Here is a 22,832-nt window from a genome sequence, read left to right on the forward strand (position 1 = left end):
AAGCTACACTATGCAGGAGTAACATAGGCTCTATTTTATTGTGATTAAACAAAATTTTCAGTGAACAATCATATATATAAAATGCTCGTGTCACAATGCTAGTTATCATACAACTCCGAAACGGCTGGACCGTTTTTTATGAAATTTTGTGTGCATATCGAGTAGATCTGAGAATCGGCCAACATTTATTTTTCTTACCCCCAAGCTACAAGGGGGTTAATAATATATATATGACAAAACAACATTTGCTGGGTCAGCTAATATCTAATAAGCCGAATTGCTTCAAAGCGCGGTATAATTAACTTTTTCAATGACTAAACATCATAGAAAATTAGTTAACACGTGCCCAGTTCGCTAGACATTACACTCTTTTACTCTGGACTCCAAGCTTATTGAATTCAAGAGTTTCCGCCCAACGGTGGCGTAAACCAAGCTAATAACCATATCCTATATCTCTAACACGCGGTATGTATTCAGAAAACAACATGTTGAACGTCAATATCATCGTTTAATACAATATAGGTACCGGGCTTTATATTTTGTTACGAATTTTATCAGGATGTAGACGTGATGACGGAGCGTCTGTACGAAGAAATGCGCAGATACTTCTACACGACACCAAGCAGCTACCTCGACCTACTCAAGCTCTATCTCAATTTACTCGACAAAAAGCAACAGGAAATCATAAGGGGACGAGATCGCATTTCTTGTGGACTACAGGTACACTATGTGCAGTATTTGTATAAACTATTACTATGCGATAAGGCACTTAGGCAAACGGTGGCTCAACTAGAGTATAATACAAGAAACGGTAGGAAGTTTAAAAGTAAAACATTAATATAAGTAACAAAGGAAAAAAACGACCAAATCAATTTTTTGTTAAGTCATTGTAAACCTTTATCCTATTGGTGTGTTCATAGGTTGAAGTAGAAAGTGTTTACTTAAACTTTAGAAAGAATTTCGGTTTTCCGTTAAAAGAAATAAGTTTACCAACTTCAGCTAATCATCTCTAAAGTGTAACACATGACATACATTTAAAATTAGTTTTCTATGTTATTGATTTTTTTAATTTTGTTATCAATAAAATTCAATCAACATCATTGATAATATTAAAAAAAACCAACTGTCTCAATTCTTAATTTTACAAATGCAGAAACTGTATGAAACCTACGAGGTGGTCGGTGTGATGGAACAGCAAGTACGTGAAATGGAACCTATTCTAGCAAAAAAAGCCGAAGAGGTACCAAACTAATCAGATTTTAATAATCATCCTAATGCGTAACTATTATTGTCTATAATTTACATTGTTTTAATAATAGGGGATGGCGCTCGTAGCTCGACTCAAAGTCGAACAGAAAGCTGCGGACGAAGTAAAGCAAGCTGTTATGAAAGACGAAGCGGAAGCTAAGGTTTATTCAATACTACAAATGTATCGTTAAATTAAACTGATATTAATTAAGTGAATATCTTCTTTCGTTTTGTTTGTTGTTGTGGTTGATGAATTTGGTTGCATTTAATAACATTTAGTATTCTATTATTTCATTTAGTACTACAGAGTTGAAGACTCAGTTTAACACTTTGGCTACTTTTACGACTGACATTTCCGTGAATTAGGATGTACGGTGTTTTATATTAATAATAATAAACACTAAATACAAACACCTGCATGGCCTATACAAATTTTTGACTTGACCAAATCTACGACCACCAGCGTAGTACTTAGTGTTGTGACTGATACGCGTTATGAATATGATAAGGACTGATAATTAATTAATTAATAAAATTTAAGATAAAAGCAGAGGAGGTGAAACAAATAGCGGACGAAGCAAAAGCCGATTTAGCGCTTGCGATGCCTGCCATGGAAGCTGCTCAAAATGCTCTCAAAGCACTGAACAAGGCGGACATAAACGAACTGAAGGCCTTCCAGAAACCGCCGCCGCTTGTCCGATTTGTTATGGAACCTGTGTGCATACTGCTAGGAGCTAAGTTAGTGGAATTCATTTAATACATAGTTCCTGGGTGACAAGCTTAGCTCGGTAATTTTAGTAAATCGTGTTTTTTGGAAATCATATTTAAATACGAATTACATATTGATAAAAATCAATAATATTTTCCAATTTTACCGACATAATAATAAAAAATATGAACTGGTTATTTAAATAAAAAATCATGAGTGCAATTAATAAAAAAAGGAAAAAAAATAATCGATTGGGACATGGGGATTTGAACCGTGGTCTTCTCGATCGATCCCGACCGGCTGATTTCCCACCTGAGCTATTACAACTTTATTGACAATTGAGAAATTTACCTTCGTATTCTAACGATATTGTAGCCGTTTTTTTCATTGTCTAAAAATAGGGATAAAACGACATTTTCTAAAAATGAATCTTAGCTATGTCGATTTATCGCTTCCCAAATCCCCTGCACACTAAAACCGGCAGGGTGGAGTACCAAACACCTCGAAGTAATACTAACGCGGTTCCGGGGTGTTGGTTACTAAAGCAAGAGAGGAGGGTTTTAGTGGGTAAAAATCCTACACTACCTAACAACAATAGCCAAAAGGTGTCTTTAAAAAAAAATCCCCTGCACACTAAATTTCATGAAAATCGTTGGAGCCGTTTTCGAGATTCAGATTATGTATATAAATATACACAAGAAATGGTCGTTTAATAGTATTAGATATATAAACGCGTTAAGTAGATGGTCCCGTGGAGACCGTAGACAACTAATAGTGGTCGTTTCTCATAGTAGTATATACATATATCCGCTAACCTATCAGATACGATAACAACCGGGACTAATAACTTATCGTATTTTTTGAGGCACGGTGGGAAGACCTACTAGGTCTAGAATTTTTTCTTATGGTGTACGACTGCACCAAAATGGTTGTCAGCATATTCTCATAAGCAATCACGCAGTGTATTTTTTACCTAATTTCTACTTTGATGTCAGATTTTTTACAATAGTTACGTCATTTTGATTATATAAATAATCGACAGTTAATAGCTATTAAAAATAAAACTTATAGACCTGATTGGGATTCAACGAAAAAATTACTTGCGGATGTGAACTTCATTCGTAACTTAGAGGAATACGACAAGGATCATATCCCTGATGCGATGCTCAAGAAAATAAAAGTGTATTTGACACACAAAGACTTTAATCCAGATACCGTCGTTAAAGTTTCAAAGGTAAGATTAAAAAAATATTTTAATATAACTTATTCCTAATTGAATTGAAAAACTGATATTGCAAAAATTAAAATGATAATGCGTTTCTTTTTTTGAAAAAATAATACTATTTACCTACTTGCTTAATGTTTGATTGGCCTAAATGTAACTGCAAAAACTATGTGCCAAAAATGTGGCGCGTTGTTTTATTTCTCTACTACAAAGTGGGGTATATTTTCGGTCCCTAATCGTTTTAAGTGTTAATCTGTATATATAATATATTTTATAATACAAGTACTTGTAATCGAACTTTGCAAAAAGACAATCGGCTAATTTGTACTTCGTAGCGCGTTATAGTCCAAGATCCTAGACCCCAGACCTTCCTTATCTCTGATTGACATTTTTTTTTACAATATAGTATTATAAAGAGTTGCTAAAATGTTTTGTACGGATTTTAAAATATAATCTAATAAGTGTCTTGTAATAAATACTGCCCACAGAAGGTGTCTGGCAGTATGGGTTTCAAATTGTTTTTTAACCGACTTCAAAAAAGGATTGAGGAGGTTACTCAATTCGACCGTTATTATGTTTTTTTTTAATGTATGTTCGGGGAGAACTCTGTCGTTTATGGACCGATTTCGATAATTCTTTTTTTGTTGGAAAGGAAATATCCCTAGTTTAGTACCATGATAAGGAAACCAGGGTCTGATGATGGGATCCCACAGAAATCGAGGGAAACTCTTGAAAATCTGCATAACTTTTTACTGGGTGTACCGTTTTCGATGATTTTTAATTTAATCGAAAGCCGATGTTTATCATGTAGTCATATTTAAATTTCATCGAGATCTGATAACTACTTTTTGAGTAATCTTTGATAACGCGTAGTTACTTGACTATTTTTTCGTCGATCTACGTTGTATTACTTGTCGATATAATTGAAGTCGGTTTTTCGTCGTTTGCCTACAAACACAATTATTGAATATTTCAAATACCTACCTGTTGCCATTATTAATATCGAGTAAAAAAAGGGGCAAAAAAATCGCGTTTGTCGTATGGGAGCCATTAAATATTTATACAATATTCTATTAATGAGATTCTATTGAATGAAGTCGAGAAATTTTATAGACAGCTGTATTCGTCGAGCGCACACAAGCCCGGGACTTAGAACACTGAAAATCCACGTGCACCATTGTTGCGCCATTTTTTCGGGAGATAGCCCAGATATTGAAGTTGGCGAGATCAATGCGGCGCTCGAGCAGCTTAAAAGCGGGAGAGCCCGGGGGATAACTTAGTTACGACTGAGCTCCTTAAGGCCGCAAGGCGACCTGTCCTAAAAGCCTTGGCGAAACTCTTTAACGCCGTCATACACCAAGATACAAGGTACGTCATACATCCAGGAGTGTGGTGGTTCTGTTCTACAAAAGAGGCGATAAATCTCTCTTGAAGAATTACAGGCCCATCTCACTTCTGCGCCACGTCTATAAATTGTTTTTATGGTCGGTTGTTTTTATGAATCGTCTCGCCACTAGACTCGACAAATTTCAACCACCGGAGCAGCCTGGGTTTCAAAATGGCTACAGCACCGTGTGGTCTATCCTATCCATACTGTTCGGCAAATTATACAAAAGGCTGAAAGGCTCTGTCGCGATTTATGCTGTCCTGGATTCTCTGAGAGATGTCATATCGACTGGCGATATATCGAAGTACTGAGATTTATGTACGACGCGGTTACAATGACCGTTCATATCCAGGACCAGCGAACGAACACGAAACGAGCAGCGAACCCATTTTCCTTCGTCGCGGGATAAGACAAGGGGGCGTAATGTTGCCGAAACTGTTTACCACTGCGCTGGAGGATCTCTTTAAGACGTTGAATTGGGGGTGACGAGGTATCAACGTCAGCGGCGAATACATCTCTCACCTTCGTTTTGCCGACGATATCGTTATCTTTACGGAGACGTAGGATAAGCTAGACTAAATGCTGGGTGGCTTATCCGGTATCCGTAAATGGTACTCTTCTCGAAGTTGTTCAGGATTATGTTAACCTAGGTGATACCATCCAACTAAGCCGCAAAAATTCCGAGAAGGAGGCCGACTGGAGAATCCAGTTGGGCTGGGTGGTATTTGGCAGGCTTTGTCAAGTCTTCACTTCGAAGCTTCCGCAATGCTTGAAGACAAAAGTCTTCGAGCAACGCGTCCTGCCTGTGTTAACAAACGGAGCCGAGACGCGGACACTGACGAAGGGACTAGTCCACAAGTTTAAAGTCGCGCAACGTGCAATGGAATGGACTATGCTTGGGGTTTCTCTCAAAGATAGGATTGCAAATAAGACTATTCGCGGGAAAACAAAAGTAACCGACATAGCCGACATAATTAGCAAGTTCAAGTGGCAGTGAGCTGGTCACCTGTGTCGCAGGACCGATGGCCGCTGGAGCAGACATGTCATGGAATGGAGACCGCGTGTTAGCAAACGTAGTGTGGGACATTCTCCGGCCGCTGGACCGAGGACCTGCGTAAGGTTGTCAGTGTAGGCTAGATAAAGATTGCGGAAAACAGGGATGTCTGGCGCGAACTTGGGTAGGCCGTAACTACTCTATTGTATGTTTTTTCCTTCAAAAAATAAAAAAGGTCTGGAGAGCCTGGGATCTTACACTCTTAGATCTGTCATACGAAATACTGACAGTCCGTCACAGAGGTAATGTGGGTCAGAAACAAAGCTTTACTAGATAGAAATCAGCAGATTGTCTCTTTAAAAAGCTCAATGTCAACCATTATTTATGACCGGGGACTTTTATAAATGTTTTCAGGTATGCCGTTCTATGGTCTTATGGGTGCAAGCTATTGATATGTATGCAAAAGTCTTTAGAGTTGTAGAACCAAAGATCTTAAAGTAAGTTTTATTTTAACTGTTGTTTTTCTGTAATTAAAAATTTAATATTCAAGCTAGTAAGTTAATTCATCTTTAAATTTAAAAATTCTTATTCAATACACGATAATAGTTAATGCGTTCAGATTTTGTTGTAGAGCAAATATTTCAAAATTCAACTAAGATATGTCATCATGAACGAAAAGTCTTATGCGTAAACTTCATTATGACAAGAAATAACAAATTTTTTGCTAATTTCAATAAAAAAACTGTTTGTTTCTAACTTCAATCTTTAGACACAAAGAAGCAGCGGGAATATTAAAGAGCGTAATGGCGGTACTACGAGCTAAGCAAAAAGAGGTTGAGGCTATAGAAGCACAGCTAGAGAAAATGATGAATGAATTAAAGGTATATTACCCGTTCGGAATACATATTTAGTGCGTATAAAACATTTTTGAATATCATATCAAAAATTGATCGAACCACGTCTCCGACTGACCGTGTCGGCACTCTAGCCAATTAAGCTATGGAACGATGTTCCCGCTAGATCGAAATTTCTGATATGATGATTTCTATATTCCGTTTAAGCGAACCGTGGTGACGTCTATAGTGAGTTCTTTACAGCGTATAAAACATTTCTTCCTGGGATGTACCTATATATTATATATCCTCATGTGTTTCCTCACTGCGCCTCGAAGTACACGTAAAGCCGTCGGTCTTTGTTGTTATCATAAAAACTTGACCGTTAGTCATATAATTTATGCAAATAAATTATTTTCAAATCCTACAAGATGTTTATCTAACAGTACAGTTTACATTATCCTCAAACCCGTAGTAGTAGAGCATGAAGGATTAAGCTCCAACCCTTTTAATGTTTGAAGAGCTGTTTTCAAATTAATTTATTCATAAATTTGTAACAGGTTGTTGAAGAAGAGAGAATAAAGCTACAGGCGGATGTAGACTTGGCTGCCGCTAGGCTAATGCGGGCAGGCAAACTGACTCAGGCTCTAGCAGATGAGAAAACGCGTTGGGAGGAAGGCGTTAAGGTAAAGTTAACTAAATCCGCTCTTGGGTGGATATTTGTATTTGTACAAATATTTTTTCCGCTTTAGATTAGCTCTGATCCTTCTACTACACGGAGAAAGAGGCTTATCTTCGAGGCGCCCCGCAGTGGCATGTTACAGGATGAATCATATCGTATCGTAAACCTTCACGAGTACCGATTTGTGTACTGTTTGTGTTTGTGTCTGAATAAATGTAAAACGTTAATTTGACAATAGTGAAGCTGTAGTTGTAGTAACAGCAATATCTATATTTTTGTATTTTTGTGTGATGAGAAAGCTGCTCACTTTCGTAACAATAATTCGTATCGCTATTTCTTTTAATTTTATTTTACACAAACCCTGTCCTGACAATAAACGTCCAAAAAATATATACAATTTGATGCAGTCGTTTAGAAGTTACACGTGTACCTCCAATAATGCCAATAATTTTTATTTATATGGATTGATAAAATTTGATTTTTGCTACGAAGGAAGACTACTATATACACACAATTATACATGCAAAAGGTAACTGGGGATTTTTATTATTTCCAGGCAGCAACATTCAGACTGAAATGCACAACGGGTGATATCATAATAGCGTCGGGCTGTATTGCGTACTTTGGCGCCTTCCCTTCGCATTACCGTCGCGAACTAGAAACTAAATGGGTTCAACAGTGTCAGGAGTTAGAAATACCTTCGTCAGATACTTTTGAGTAACTATCGCTTGAAAGTTTCACAATATTTTAGGAAACTGTCCGCTAATAGAATAGAAATATGTTACGTGATGTACCTTTGAGGATAATCTTCAATTAAATTTTAATCTTTTAGTTTATAATAATTGATTTATGTCCAAACAACAATATTTGATAGATATGTAGGTACTTTTACTTGTTAATAATTAAAAAAAAAATCAACGATAAACTCAAACACATAAGTGTACAAGATATTTTTATTTTCAGTCTAATAACTGTAATGGCGGACTCGTACACGGTGCGTACCTGGAACGCTCAAGGCTTACCGCGCGACGCCGTCTCTACTGAGAACGGTATTCTGGTAACTCGTGCCGGAAGATGGCCACTCACAATCGATCCACAAGAACAGGTAAGTTTATACGCTAAAGTTCTATTTTGTAAATTAACTTTCAACCCGTTATTTTTGCAAGTGTATAGTCCTTTCGCGTTAAAAATATAGTGACTTAACGCTGTTGCGTAAACAAGCCCTTGACCAATTAAATTTTAAGTTCGAGCACCTGTCGGAATAGCCTTAAATGTCCAATTGGAACATGTGTTCTAATTTACTACAATTTGATTGGTCAGTAGGCGTGGTTAACTTAAATGACAGCAGTTTCCCACTATTTCTTTAACTCGAATAGACTGTACTTACTTGATAATTTATTTATTTTTGTATGTCGTCTAAACTTGACGATATTTTAATTTTTTTTCAATAATTTTACACACCTACAAACATCCGTTCTTGTAAGTCCTTAGGTTGACTGTTAGAGAAAGACACAAGTTTTGTAAGAATAAATAATGTATTGTGCAGTAAAGCATAAATAATAAATAAATGATACTTCACATATCAGGCGAATAGATGGATAAAGAACATGGAGCGCGACAACGGTATACAGATAACGAAGTTAAACGATCCCGCATACCTACGAATGTTAGAAAATTGCATTAGACTGGGCTGGCCAATGCTCATAGAGGATTTGGGTGAAACGCTGGAAGCCACCCTCGCGCCCGTGCTTCTCAAACAGACATTTTTACAGGTACAATTTTACAGTTCAATATCCAAATATATTAAAGTCTGCGCTAGAAATATCATTCGGTCACTTGACATATGTATTATTTAATCTTTAACATAATAAGTAATAAATCTTAAAGTAATTAATATTTGTCTACTCGGCTAGAACGCTCAGGGTCACAGGTATAATAATAACAACAATTGTATACATTACCTAATATAAATAAACATTAATTATTAATTTGATTTCCTAACATCGGGGTTTTATTGCGCATGTCCTGAGGGCACTTAAAATAGGAATTGTCAGTGGCCTGCCGTAAAAACATGAATCCCCCGTTTGGCCCGACTATTAAAAAGGTTGAGCAGGCTAAAAGAAAATCGTTATTATTATATATTATAATCATTGTTTTAAGGCGGGTCGTCTGCTCATCCACCTCGGCGATAGCGACATCGAGTACGACACCAACTTTCGGCTGTACCTGACTACGAAGCTGGCCAACCCTCACTACTTACCGGAGATCTGCATACAAGTCACATTAGTTAATTTTACTGTCACGCTCTCTGGACTCGAGGATCAGCTGCTTGCGTAAATAAATTATTGTCCTAGTTTGAAGAAATATGTAGTAATTGTAGATATACGTGGTTCAATTTATCTGATACAGTAACTAAGTACGTTTGTGTAATAATTGAAACATAGAATTAGCAATCGGAGCAAGGTTGGGCAAGGCACTCTACAAAGGAGTTTTCATCGACCTTATAGAATCGACTGTGCCGAAAAACGGGAATATTGAGCAAATAAACTAAAAAATTAATAAAAAGAAAAATCTAGGGGTATGAAGATGTTTTCAACGTCGGCAGTTATAATTTTAATTAGTGGTATAAGGCCAATCAAATATTCTTACCTCATCTAAAACATAATGACAAATAAAAAACCTATCTACCTGAATTTTTTAATATCTCACAAGTTACAATTTAACTGGGGTAGGACACAGCAGAAAATTTCCATTTTGGAGCAGCCCGACCGGAGTACCTTACAGAAGATTACAGCCAAATAATACTGCTTTCAAGCCATGTTGTTCTCCTGTTGGTTAGTAAGGTGACCGAGCTGGTGGAGGTTGAGGATAGGGCCAACAACGTGCTTGCGATGCTCTTGGTTTTGCAGACATCTATAAGCTATGGTAATCGCTTACAATAGGTGAGCCGTATGCTTGTTTGTCGACCAAGTTATATAAAAAAAATACAAAACAAGTAATTAGATGCTATTTCATATTTTATTGGTTTTAGCCATTAAGGACTAATAATTAATATTATTACTTTTCAGAGATGTTGTACGCCTCGAACGACCAGATCTAGAGCTACAGAGGTCGGAACTGATCGTGCGCATAAATACCGACAAGGCGACGTTGTTAGAAATAGAGGATAAGATACTGCGGCTACTTTACGCGTCGTCCGGCAACATCCTGGATGATGAGGAACTGATAGAAACCCTCAACGAGAGCAAGGTATAGTATTATTAATACGAGTAAATCATTGATAATTATGGTATTGAATCGGTGAAGTTGTTAAGATCATTATGTTTTTATATTTTTCTTCTATAAGGTATTTAAATTAATGTGATTATTTTTGAACTTGAGGAGGCCTATGTCCAGCAGTGGACTGCGATAGGCTGAAGTGATGATGATGATGATGATTATTATTATTATTATTTTTAACATGAACCAGTTAGTCGTAGAAAGTTGTTTTTAATAAACAGACGTAACCGTTATAATAACACTCAAGAAGGGCTGGTAACAAAATGTCTTTTACCATACTGCTCAATTGTGAATAAGCTAAAATAAAAGATTTATCAGAGACATGAATCTTTGCTCTACTGTGATTCCATTAGCGAGCTACAAATAAAAATATTAAATAGATTCTTAATGCTTAAAAAAGATAGGAATATTATGAAAAAAATATTATAAAATAATATAATAACAAAAAAAACTGAACATATTTAAATAATTTTATTATAGTAAGGGATAAATATTAAGAAAAAAATATTAATTTTTAGTACGTTAATATAGTGTATATTAAATTTGAAACCTGTGAGAGAGATTACCATAAGAATAATACAGTTGCTTTAACAACACTTAATTAGAAATGTTGTTTATGAATGTTAATTAGAAAGCGAACCCTTGGAATAATTAAAATATTCTATTTTAAAATAATTAATTTTTGATCAGATATTTAATTAATGAAAACCACAGATACAACACTCTATAACAAAACATCTCGTTGACCAGGAAACATCAGAGATAATAAACGCCAGGCTAGAAGAAACTGAAGCGACGGAGATCAGGATATCGGCGGCCAGGGAGAAGTATCGCACGGTGGCGACGAGGGGCGCCGTTCTGTATTTTGCAGTAGCACAGCTGGCAGACATCGACCCTATGTACCAGTTCTCGTTGAAGTATTTCAATCAGGTAAGTTAGTTGTTCTTAATTTAGCTTTTAGGAATAGGTTTGGCGGGACCAGAAATTTATGTGCCCTCGCACACGACACTCGACTTTGGAAGAATTGATTTTAGAATATAATATACCCTTTTGCTCATAGGACAAGAGAGTCATACCACCAGTAAGATACGCTGTTATAATTATTTATACAGTGATCGACATACATTTCAGTTTACATCTCCGTATTGTCAGTACTTTGTAATGACAGAGTAATGTTTATTCACTGGTTGGCGCAGTGGTCACAGTAACTTTTGGCAAATTTCGGTATAGGCCATGCGATAAATCAGGTTTATGTATTTGTATTTAGTGCTTCCATGTTCATTCGTAAGACTCACATCCTACTGGGAGTCAGTTTGTGTGCGTTTTTAAAAAAGGTCTCTTCTTTAGGGTTAATGGCTTTAGATGGTGCAAATGAGCACAGATGATTTCGCCAATGTCACGTAGAATGGAGAAAGGTTTCTTAATTTAAATAATCCAACACTAAAATGTTCTCTTATCCGATTTTCTTAATTTAATAACAATACATTAACAATTAAGATTGACTTTGTCCTATTATGGTGGATTTAGAAGAAAAAAGTGGTGTTTTTACATCCGAATATACCCTATATTTAAAGTACTTATAATTTAAAGGCATTCAGAACAAGCGAACTTTAAATCTTGTATTTTAATGTAGTATATTTGTATATATCAGTCGCCTGTTACCTAAAACAAAATCATTAAGTTGCTTACTTTAGGAACAGACGACCGTGTGTAGAATAAAAGAAAAAACAATTGGTTAGTTAGATGTATACATTTCCTTATCGTCTCAGGTCTTCAACCAAGTGATAGAAAAGAGTGAGAAGAGCGACATCCTCGAACACAGGTTGGACATTCTCCATCGCGAGATCACACTGTCTGTATACCGGAATGTGTCTCGTGGGTTGTTCGTGAGGCACAAGCTTGTGTTCAGTTTCCTGTTGAACGTGGCGATATACCTGCACGGTGGGCTCGTCTCCCAGCACCAGTGGAACTTTGTCCTGCGAGGATCTGCTGGCGCTAAAGTGGTATGTCCTTGTTGATAACCTAACCATAATCTTATAAATAAAATTCATAAAGGGATAAAGTGCTTCTCGGATAAATTTTTGGCTTCTAAAAAGTAAAAAAAAAAAAAAAACTAAAGCCAACAACTTTAGTTCATAAACGTTCTATTTGGAAAATTTAGTGTTAAAATTGAGTTGATTCGTGAAAAAAAAAATAGTTATATGAGTATAGGCCATATTAAAACTCAAAACTGTATGTAATTTTAGTAACGTCGCATATTATCAGCATAAATAGTGTGTTAGCTTAATTTTTCATATTTTCTTCAAAGTTCAGCACTTTTGTTCTTTATGTTAATAAATGGAAGTTTCTATCTACTTCGGAATTGTTTCGAACCTTTATTTTTCAAATAAAAAGACACCGAAATATAAATTACTTTTCTTGTCGTGGCTTTATGGAGAATAATTACATTTTGTACATGTAAACAGATACTGCCCGTTGCTGAAATATTTAATATGTCTACAATACACGGTTTAATGATAATTTTCTATGTGACCTTAACAATCATAGCTATATTCTATTTTAAAATATTTCGTTAAAGGTGCCGCCTAAAAAACCAGCGATAGAAGCTCTCACGGAGCAAATGTGGCTCACGATTAATTACTTGGAAGACAGTGATAGCAGTTTCGCAGGTCTAGCTGGAGACTGTCTCAAAAAGATTCCCATTAAGCTGGGCACTTTTTCATTGGTAATATGGCGTATTACAGTGTATCTAGCCTTTAAAATCTAATCGGTAACCCAACATTCGGGAGTACTACAATTTTAGACATTGGCCGTGCCCACCACTGCCTACCCGGCCCCTTTTCTATACACCTACGCCTATAAAGTTTTATTTACATTTTTTTTGCACTGTTCCGACGATACGTTTGTATTTGTACATTTTTTTATGTAACTAATTGGTATCACTATTATTATAAACTTTTTATATACCATCTCAGTTGTTGGTAATTTTGTTTTGCGATATTTCGGTAGAAGTTTAAGTAGGAGCTCATTAAACATGGTAAATATCCCGTATTACATATAAATAATAGAGTTAGCGACAATCGGTTTTGAAATTTAATTGTAGGACATTCATATAAACAAAAAAGATTTATCATCTCCGAAGATAAATTGGGACGAGGCACTGGATCCGTTCCAAAAGTTAATGTTAATAAAATGTCTAAAAGAAGAAAAGCTTGTCTTCGCCATCGCCCAGTACGTGAGCACGAGCTTGGGATCTGTGTTCATAGAGAGTCCTACAGTTCAGCTTAATACCTTGTGAGTATTGTCTTATTGAAAAAAAACTATTAATATCTATTGAAAACAAAACGTTTACAATTATTGCAATATCTGGCAGCCCGAAACTAGGCAAGCCTGTTCTGTGGGTACCAGTTACAATAACGAATCGCTATTATAAACTAAAATCAATAAAGTTAATTTACGATAATTTTCTAACTAAACAAGATATGGTAGGAGAAGGATGTTTTGACTTTAGGTAGGTCAACTATGTGTACCTATTATACGGTTTTTTAGGAGGTCTTTGGAATGAATCACTTTTTGGTAAAGTTTGACAGAGGGGGTGATAGACGTGCGAACTTAAATACGCGGTTTTAATATCGCGAACTTACTGGGCTCGACGTCGGTGACACACGTGAAGCTTACTCATTCTGTATTGCGATGTCGTCGACAGGAGAAGCTTTGTGTTACTTAGGAATTGTATCGTATCACTTATCGAATTGTATCGTATTACGGAATTTAGGATATTAATTTAATGACCGTAGAGATAGTTAATTAAACGTAACATCTAAGGAACATATTAATTATGGGTATTTATAGGTATAATATGAAAATAAGTTTGTTTGTTTTTTTTTTTGTTTTTCCTATTTTTTTTCACGTTTGTTAATTTAAACGGATGGATGGTCGTAATTGGCCTCTTTGATTATATTTCATGCTTGTTTGTTTTATAATTTGTTCTGTGCTGTATACCATTAATAATGTATAAATATTTAAGACGAAATTATAAAATATATCGATAATCTATAAATAATTTATTAATGTATAAATAATTCAATGATAAATAATCTACACTTAATGTTAAAAATATATTGTATCGAACCACATTGATATTTTATATTTGCACACCGTATGGTAGAACGTGTTTGGACTATACTAATGTGAATCTTGTACAACTTCAACACCATGTTCTTGCAAGTAAACAATTATTATTATTATTACATTATCATTACATTTTAAAAACCATTCATTTTGAGTAATTTCTTAATCAAAAGTAATAAAAATAACAAATACCTACACCTACCTACTACCTACTAGCGTTCCGCATCCACGGACTAGTGAAACACGTGTTTAAAAAAAACGACTCCAATTACATCGACAAGTAACACATCGTAGGTAGACGAAAAAACAGTCACGTAAATACGCATTATTATATATAACCCAGAAACTACTTATTAGATCGCAATCAAATTTAAATGGGAACACACGACATAAAAAATCATGGAAATCGGTCCACCCAGTCAAAAGTTTTAAGGTTCTTAATCGAATTGAGAACCTCCTCTTTTTTGGAAGTCAGTTAAAATTGGCGGCTCGCGGCTCGCAGTGCTGCCACACGCACGAGCGAAGGAGTTACGAGCAAAATTTCAAATTTGTCGGATCGCTAACGAACTTACTTGGCGGTTTTAAAGTACGCGTACTTAAGGTACTTACGCGTACACTAGCGAAAAAGGTCGTCGAGCCACAAGTTCGCGAACTTACTCGCACGTCTATCACCCCCTTAATACGAGTATGTACAGCTGGCGAACATTGAGTAGTTCGCATTCATTATATAGATGTCTTGTAGGTTTTCTGAAAGGTTTCTTATACATAGTTTTGAGTACAGACCGCTATGCTCTTTCAACCTTTATCATGAAAGTCGCGACAGCACTTCTCCAGCAATTTATGCAATATATTATTAAGGACTGGCTTAGTGTAGAATAGTTTTAAGGATACTCTGACGCTCAGCGTTAATAAAATGCTGAGGGTCCGAGCTACCTCATAACATTTACTGTTTTATAAACTCTTTTTGACAAGCACGAAATGTGTGCTTTAAAAAATAAAGTTTTTTTTCGATTACCGCACCGAGTTATTCAATATATTCCTGTTTTTCTAATATATTGACAATCACAGTACTTGTAATAATTCACAGCACTACATCATTGTGATTTAATTTTGAAAGAGCCTTTAGGAGCGCTAACAGCGATCTTATAAAAACGCATAAATTTTGTTTTTATGATATTCAAAGTCTATAAAGTTATAACTTGGCCATTATAACACCTCCTTCATCCTCAACTCAGCTACAGAAAAAACCTCTGACCATAAGATACCACAAAAGATTATAGCTGTGTCAATAGCATAGCATAATATGATGTCATTGTTGGCGCAATCGTGGGTATCATTTATATACATTTAAATAGAAAGGCACCGAGGATACTCCATTGTTTAATAATATAGATTTATTTACTATATTTCATTTGAATTTTATGCTCGGTTGTCATTGAAACGCAAATTTAAAAATGTGTATGATGTTGCAATTTTGTATTGATTTGTTATCATGTAAAAAATATATATTAAAAATTAATGTATGTATGTATGAACGGACATACCTTTCGAAAGATTGCACAAAATTAGAGAATTATTTTTTTGTTTTCGTCGTTGTAAGGACAAGCTTTGTATTGAAATTTGTAAAAAAAAGGTTCGATATAATTATGAAAAATATTTGACGTCAGAATTCAGCAATTATTTTCATTATTTAATTCATTATTCCTAATTAGGTACTTGTTCGCATTCAACCTGTAACATCCAACTGATGAGCATAGGCCTCTTTCTCCATATAGGACGAGGATTACCGGTTATTTTAATTTATTTATTAGAGCTTGTAAAATTAAAAATCTTAACTGTTCTTAAATATTTAGGAACGTTATATTTAATAAAAAATTGTGTATTTTTTATGTGTATAGTGTTAGCTAATAAATAGTGAGTTGTAGAATGTGGCATCACTGAAACTGAAATTTAAAAATTATTTGATATTTCGTAATAATATAAATTGGGACATTTTAATAATGTATGTTTTTATATATCAGAAATAAAACATATAACCCAAGATTCACTTTCACAGATTAGCTTGCTATCTATCATCATCAGCATAATTTCATCACTAGCTACGGCTAGTAATATATTTAACTAATTTTTAGTATGCAACATCATAACTATTTCGCATGGCAGTACATTTCAAATTTTATCAATTTTTCGCCGAATAACAATCGCTGTTTCAAATAAAATATAAAAAAATAATTCGCTATAGTGCTGTAATGAATTCGGGATGAGGGATTCGGGTGAAATAAAACTAAAACGACAACACGTGGATACAGTTTTATTGAAGTAAATAGAGAGGTACACATCAATAGGATTACATTCTTATAATAGTTGAGACGATCCTTTTACCCTGAGCGGGAGAGCTCTGTAGTCGATTATAATTTGCTTAAAACTAACACATTTCGGTTAAATATAATCACATTGATAGTTGTCACACAACACCTATTACATTTAGTTTAAAACTTTACTCTAAGTAAAATAACTCTTAATTAAAAAAGTATAAATAGAACATATATAATAAGTAGGTATGAAGAAGAGATTTTGTTTTTGCTGTTTGTATAAATATACGAATAACAAATGCAACTTTATAAAATAAATAACAATATCACTTAAATTTGTTACGTTTAGAAATCTGTAAAGATTTTAAAAAAATATAGCAATAATATTACCCAACAGGTTTTTAAAGAGTTGGTCGAATTTTAAAATTAAGTATATCTAAGAATAAATTTTTAAATTATCCATAGTATCACATGTGAAATGTCGCAATAGGCGGAATAGAAAAATTACATTATAAATGAAACAAGATGAACTTTCAAATAAACGATTAACAAAGTGAATGAGTCAGTAAACTTACGAAAACAAAATGTAATACAAATTAATGTACCATCTTACCCTATACACTGACACATCGAGGCTACACAACAAGCATAATATGATCGCATTTAGTTAGTTACTTTGATATAATAGTTTCAAAGTTATGTCTTCAAAGTTTAAACTCGGCAACGAATTTGTGAAACAATGTGAAGCAATATTGAAACTCTAATTTATGTATTAATACATAGGTATAACTACCGGACAGTGTGGTACCGTAAACATAAACCACGGAGAAAAGTTAGTTACACTTTTTATAGATATTAGTATCCCTGACATGCTTAGATATACGTCAGGATACAACTTTGCCATTCAGGCGATACCCGTCGGATCCCAAGCATATTTTCTATTTTTAAGGCTCAGAGCGTCGAGAGCGTTGAGATCCTTCTCAGAGAGCCTGAAGTTTAAATTCCTATTTTCGTTGAGATGAGTTAATTTTGATGATTTAGGAATAACAGCAACTCCACGTTGTAGTGCCCACACCAATAGTACTTGAGCAGACGTCACATCGTAGAAGTTGGCAATCTTTTTCACGACAGCGTCCTCCATCAGATTACGGTTGCCACGCGATAAGCCGCCGAAGGAGCAATACGCCTGAAGGCGGATGTTATGTTCGCAACAGTACTGTAGCATCTCCAGTTGATAGTAGTAGGGGTGCCATTCGATCTAAAATAATATGTTAATTAGGTTCTGTATATACCAAAATATGTTTTACAAATAAACCGTTACCCACCTGATTGACCATGGGGCCAACGGCCATAACTTCAGTTAGCTGCATTAAATGCCTGAGGGTAAAGTTCGACACGCCAATCGCATGTACTTTTGATTCGTCATATAACTTAGAGATCGCCATCCATGTCTCCGCTCGAAGAGCTTCATTTTTTGTGCTTCTCGTATCAGAGTTGGGAGGACCGGGAAAATGGATTAGGTACATATCGATATAGTCTAATCCCAAATTTTCTAAGGACTTTTCGAAAGCCTTAGAAACGAATTTGCCTCCCTTTGAATGTAGAGCTGTGAAATTTATATTACATTTGTAGCCTTGCTATAAATAAAATAACAAATAATAGTTGAATACATACGCAATTTTGTTGTTATGAACAAGTCTTCCCGCGTCAGACCATGTTTAGGCAACAGCTGTTTAAATGCTTCACGCATCAATTTTTCGTTGCCGAAGTCTGCGGCTGTATCTACAAATATGGCAAAAACATAACTTTTAGAATTTTAAACATCTTTTTTGATGTTTAACCACTTACCGAAAAGACGATAGCCGGCCGATAAAGCATGGTCAATAGTCTGATACATGAGCTCTTGATTACTAAGGCGAAACGTGCCCACTGAAATTAAATTCCGTTTATGAATGATGGAAAGAAAAATAGTTCATAAATATATGCAATAATACTTACACCCAACGGCCGGCATGTTTATACCGTTTTTTAAAGCGAAATGCATATCACCATAATTCACTCCTGTAGCCATTTTTTATCTTCTAAACTCGCAATGATAATAGCTAAGAAACGTTTGAAATATTAACTAAAAATCTCAATCTCAATTTATTTTATGTAAAAATTTCAAAGTGCACTTTAATAACTGACGTCCGAGCCATCCGAAACCGTGCAAAGAGTGAGTGCAATATGCAGCAGCCGGTCCTATGAACGCTAGGAAGGCTGTATCGATTCGCGCACTCCGTCTAGACTATTAATAGAATATCAGGGACCTGAGATACGCGTTATTGATTTACCTCGTCGCGGGTTTAATCAACTCGATAACAACTTATTAAAGACGGTTAAAAAAGCCAATTTTAATTTTAGAATAATATAATAAAATATTGATAAAAATTAACAATACAAAATTATTAGTAAAGAAACAAACGACTTCATACGAGCTAGTAACAATTTGTAATAATTATTTTATTAAAATAGTAAATTATTATTTTCTTAACATCGGGATAATTATTAAATATACGTTATATTGTTTGATAAAAATCATTTTAATTTATTTATTTTGAAACATTATAGGGTGTTCGATGACAATTAACTGCGTTCCCTTAAAAGGGAGGTTCTGTTGGTGTAATAGATCACGCTTAGCGCCAAAAAAAAAATTAGAACATTTATTAATTTATTTATTACTTCTTGCATACATATAATCAAACACTTTTACGTAGTAAAAAAAAAGAAAAAAAAAACAACAGAACAGAAATAAAATTAAACAAAAAGTAGTTACAATGACAGCATGCAAAGCATGCAAAAACATTTTTAAATTTGATAGACGAGCTACTTAATATACTTGTTCCGCGTGTTACTTTTTACACAAAATTTTTATTCATGATTTATGAACCTGATCTATAAGACACACAGATATATTTGAAGGAACGTAGTTAGGAGACGAACGCTCTAATATATACATATAAATAATATTATATTTTACTTTCATAATTAAACTCGACCCGTCTTAATTAAATATGTAAACTATATGTTTGTAGCATAGAAATACACGAAAACACAAACAATATATAAACACTAACCTCAAATCACTTAATATTTTGGATTTTCAATAAATAATTTTCAGCTTAAATATAAGAATATGCTTTAAATGATATTGCTGTAATAATCATTTTAAAAACAATCGCATACGGCATACCAGATATCATATAAAGTCAGCTAGCTGCTAGGTGCTTATTGAGTCTCTTGCCGTACCAACCCTTTTCGGCCGGTACAGCGAGAGAACTGAAATCTGTATCGGACGAGTCTACCACATCGCATCGGTGGGGTGTTGCAGGGTGCAGGGTGCACCCCGAGTTGACAACCCACCCTCCACATAGCATACTACAAAGTTACAAATGCAAATTGGGCAATATTTCATTGTATTGAATTTAGTTTTATTATTTCATCGATGATCTTCTAATCGAAGGATGTTTAGTTGTATGAATACGTTACTGCGATGTCACCAACAAAGTTTCCTTGCCTACATTAATTTTGTTATCTTTAAAAAATATATTATTTTATATATTTACTAGTGACCCGCTCCGGCTTCGCACAGATATAAAATATAATTATAGCCTATGTCATTCACTGAAAAAATGATTAAAATGGATCGAATACTTTTGATTTATTCATTACACTGCCCGTGGCCCGCACGCGTTTACTTTAGAGTAAAAGCCGATCGGAACTGCTGCAAACGCTACGTACCGCAATTTTTAGATCTGTAATATCTTCGAAAATATTCATTTAAATCATATGCTATAAAGGGCCGTATAGACCTATATTAAATCAACAATGTATTTAAGGTATTTAATTAGATAAGGATTAATGCTGTATTGGTTAAAATCGCTTTGAAAATTAGCCATTATTTGTTGTAAAAAGTAAATGACAAAAAAATGTTATTGTGGGATATCCATAAGAGATAGACATATACCATAGCGGAGTTTTCTGTAGACCTTTTCAATGTGTACAGTACTTAGTACATTATTTTGATAAATCTCGTAGGGTTCAGGCTGCGTTTGCAATGTAAGCGCAAAAAATGTAATTATTTACGACATCACATTAGATAACTCAAAAATAACAGTATTTCTCCACTATTTAATGGATGTTATTATACATATAAACCTTCCTCTTTAATCACTCTATCTATTAAAAAAACCCGCATCAAAATCCGTTGCGTAGTTTTAAAGATTTAAGCATGCATACATAGGGACATAGGGACAGAAAAAGCGACTTTGTTTTATACTATGTAGAGAAGTGTATTTGCTTTAAACATATTTGGTAACCGCAAAATAAAATGTGATAGTAGGTAGACTATTGGTTCCAAATTGAACTAAATAAGCAATTATTATTCAAAATATTTTATTATTTACTTGAAATGAACAATATTTACTTTTTATACTTTGGCGGCTATTTTCAATACTCTATCTCTGATTTTGATTACTAGATATAGAATTGTGACGTAAACTCCATATAAATTGCATCAAAAACCGATCACTAGTAGGCAAAACCACAGACAGATTATTGAAAATGGCCGTTATTCTAAGGACTCAACAGTTCATCTTCAATAGTGAATAGTAGTAAGTAATAGTATTAAATTCGTATCGTATTTCTGGTAAGTAAAAAATATATTTGTAGGTATGCTGATACAGCTAGTTCAATTCCTCTAGTGTTTGTACTGAGTACCGGGTCGGACCCTTTCGGCGCTTTCCAAAAGTTCGCAACTGAAATGGGCATGAGAGACAGAGTACATTCTATATCTTTGGGTCAAGGACAAGGTCCCGTTGCGGAAAAATTGATAAATAACGCTAAACCGAAGGGCGATTGGGTTTTCTTACAGGTATGTTTTATTAAAAATAATTATTTGACTAGTTTTCGATTACGGCCTCGAGTCTGCGTGTAATTTTTATAAGCTTATGTATATGTATATTTAAATGTATAATTGTGTTTGCTCGCAAACGAAAAAAAACCGACTTCAATTACATCGACGAGTAATACAACGTAGATCGACGAAAAAATACTCAAGTAACTGCGCGTTATCAAAGATTACTCAAAAAGTAGTTATCTGATCTCAATGAAATTTATATGTGACTACATGACAAACATCAGCTTTCGATTAAATTAAAAATTATTAAAATCGGTACACCCAGTAAAAAGTTATTGCGGATTTTCAACAGTTTCCCTCGATTTCTCTGGGATCCCATCATCAGATCCTAGTTTCCTTATCATGGTACTAAACTAGGAATATCTCCTTTCCAACAAAAAAAGAATTATTAAAATCGGTACATCCAGTAGAAAGTTATGCAGTATAATACAACGTAGGTCGACGAAAAAAGCGTCAAGTAAAAACGCATTATTAGATATAGCTCGAAAAGTAGTTGTTAGATCTCAAATAAATTTAAATGGGACCAATTGGCACACACCACCTTTCGATTAAAAGAAAATTTGTCGAAATCAGTCCACCCAGTCAAAAGTTCTGATGTAACATACATTAAAAAAAAAAAAAAATACAGTCGAATTGAGAACCTCCTCCTTTTTTGGAAGTCGGTTAAAAATATCAGCTTACGACACCGGCATTAAGTACTGACTTTAGAGTGGATGAGCGTGTATGTAGGTTAAACTATATTTTTCAATAACCAAAAATTTGTTTGCGTTTTTACAACTTTTTATATATCTTAATGTCGTATCTTATCACTTGTCAACACCGTTGCCTGCGGACGCAGAAACCGTAGTGCATAATTAAAAGCTCAGTTGCTATTTATTATCATTGTATTATAAAAATTGTTCGTGTGTAGAGTAAGAGATGAGAACACGAATTACGAGTTACGAATGTTGTGTAAATTTTAACATAATAGATCCTAGTGTAAATTTACGCTAGAACTATTTTAAGTACGTTAAACGGCGTGAGGGGTCTATGGTCCCCCGTCGGAACTAACTTCCTTTCGCTTTTTGTAGACGTA

The 22,832-nt window shown here is 34.6% G+C and overlaps 1 protein-coding gene across 1 annotated transcript in view; it reads left to right on the forward strand.

Moving 5' to 3' along the window:
- Positions 1-22,832, forward strand: part of LOC123668425 (dynein axonemal heavy chain 6) — a 61,494-nt gene that overhangs the window by 29,726 nt on the left and 8,936 nt on the right. The window contains exons 43-60 of the mRNA XM_045602157.1: positions 559-720; positions 1,154-1,240; positions 1,320-1,409; positions 1,790-1,986; positions 3,029-3,191; positions 5,978-6,060; positions 6,333-6,444; positions 6,957-7,082; positions 7,635-7,795; positions 8,042-8,183; positions 8,665-8,850; positions 9,239-9,411; positions 10,147-10,327; positions 11,108-11,287; positions 12,127-12,360; positions 12,936-13,082; positions 13,461-13,651; positions 21,511-21,712. Coding sequence (XP_045458113.1) covers positions 559-720; positions 1,154-1,240; positions 1,320-1,409; positions 1,790-1,986; positions 3,029-3,191; positions 5,978-6,060; positions 6,333-6,444; positions 6,957-7,082; positions 7,635-7,795; positions 8,042-8,183; positions 8,665-8,850; positions 9,239-9,411; positions 10,147-10,327; positions 11,108-11,287; positions 12,127-12,360; positions 12,936-13,082; positions 13,461-13,651; positions 21,511-21,712 — 2,817 coding nt within the window. The remainder of the gene's footprint in view (positions 1-558; positions 721-1,153; positions 1,241-1,319; positions 1,410-1,789; positions 1,987-3,028; positions 3,192-5,977; positions 6,061-6,332; positions 6,445-6,956; positions 7,083-7,634; positions 7,796-8,041; positions 8,184-8,664; positions 8,851-9,238; positions 9,412-10,146; positions 10,328-11,107; positions 11,288-12,126; positions 12,361-12,935; positions 13,083-13,460; positions 13,652-21,510; positions 21,713-22,832) is intronic.

The sequence above is a fragment of the Melitaea cinxia genome, chromosome Z (genome assembly GCF_905220565.1).
Source record: "Melitaea cinxia chromosome Z, ilMelCinx1.1, whole genome shotgun sequence".
Taxonomy (NCBI): Eukaryota; Metazoa; Arthropoda; class Insecta; order Lepidoptera; family Nymphalidae; genus Melitaea; species Melitaea cinxia.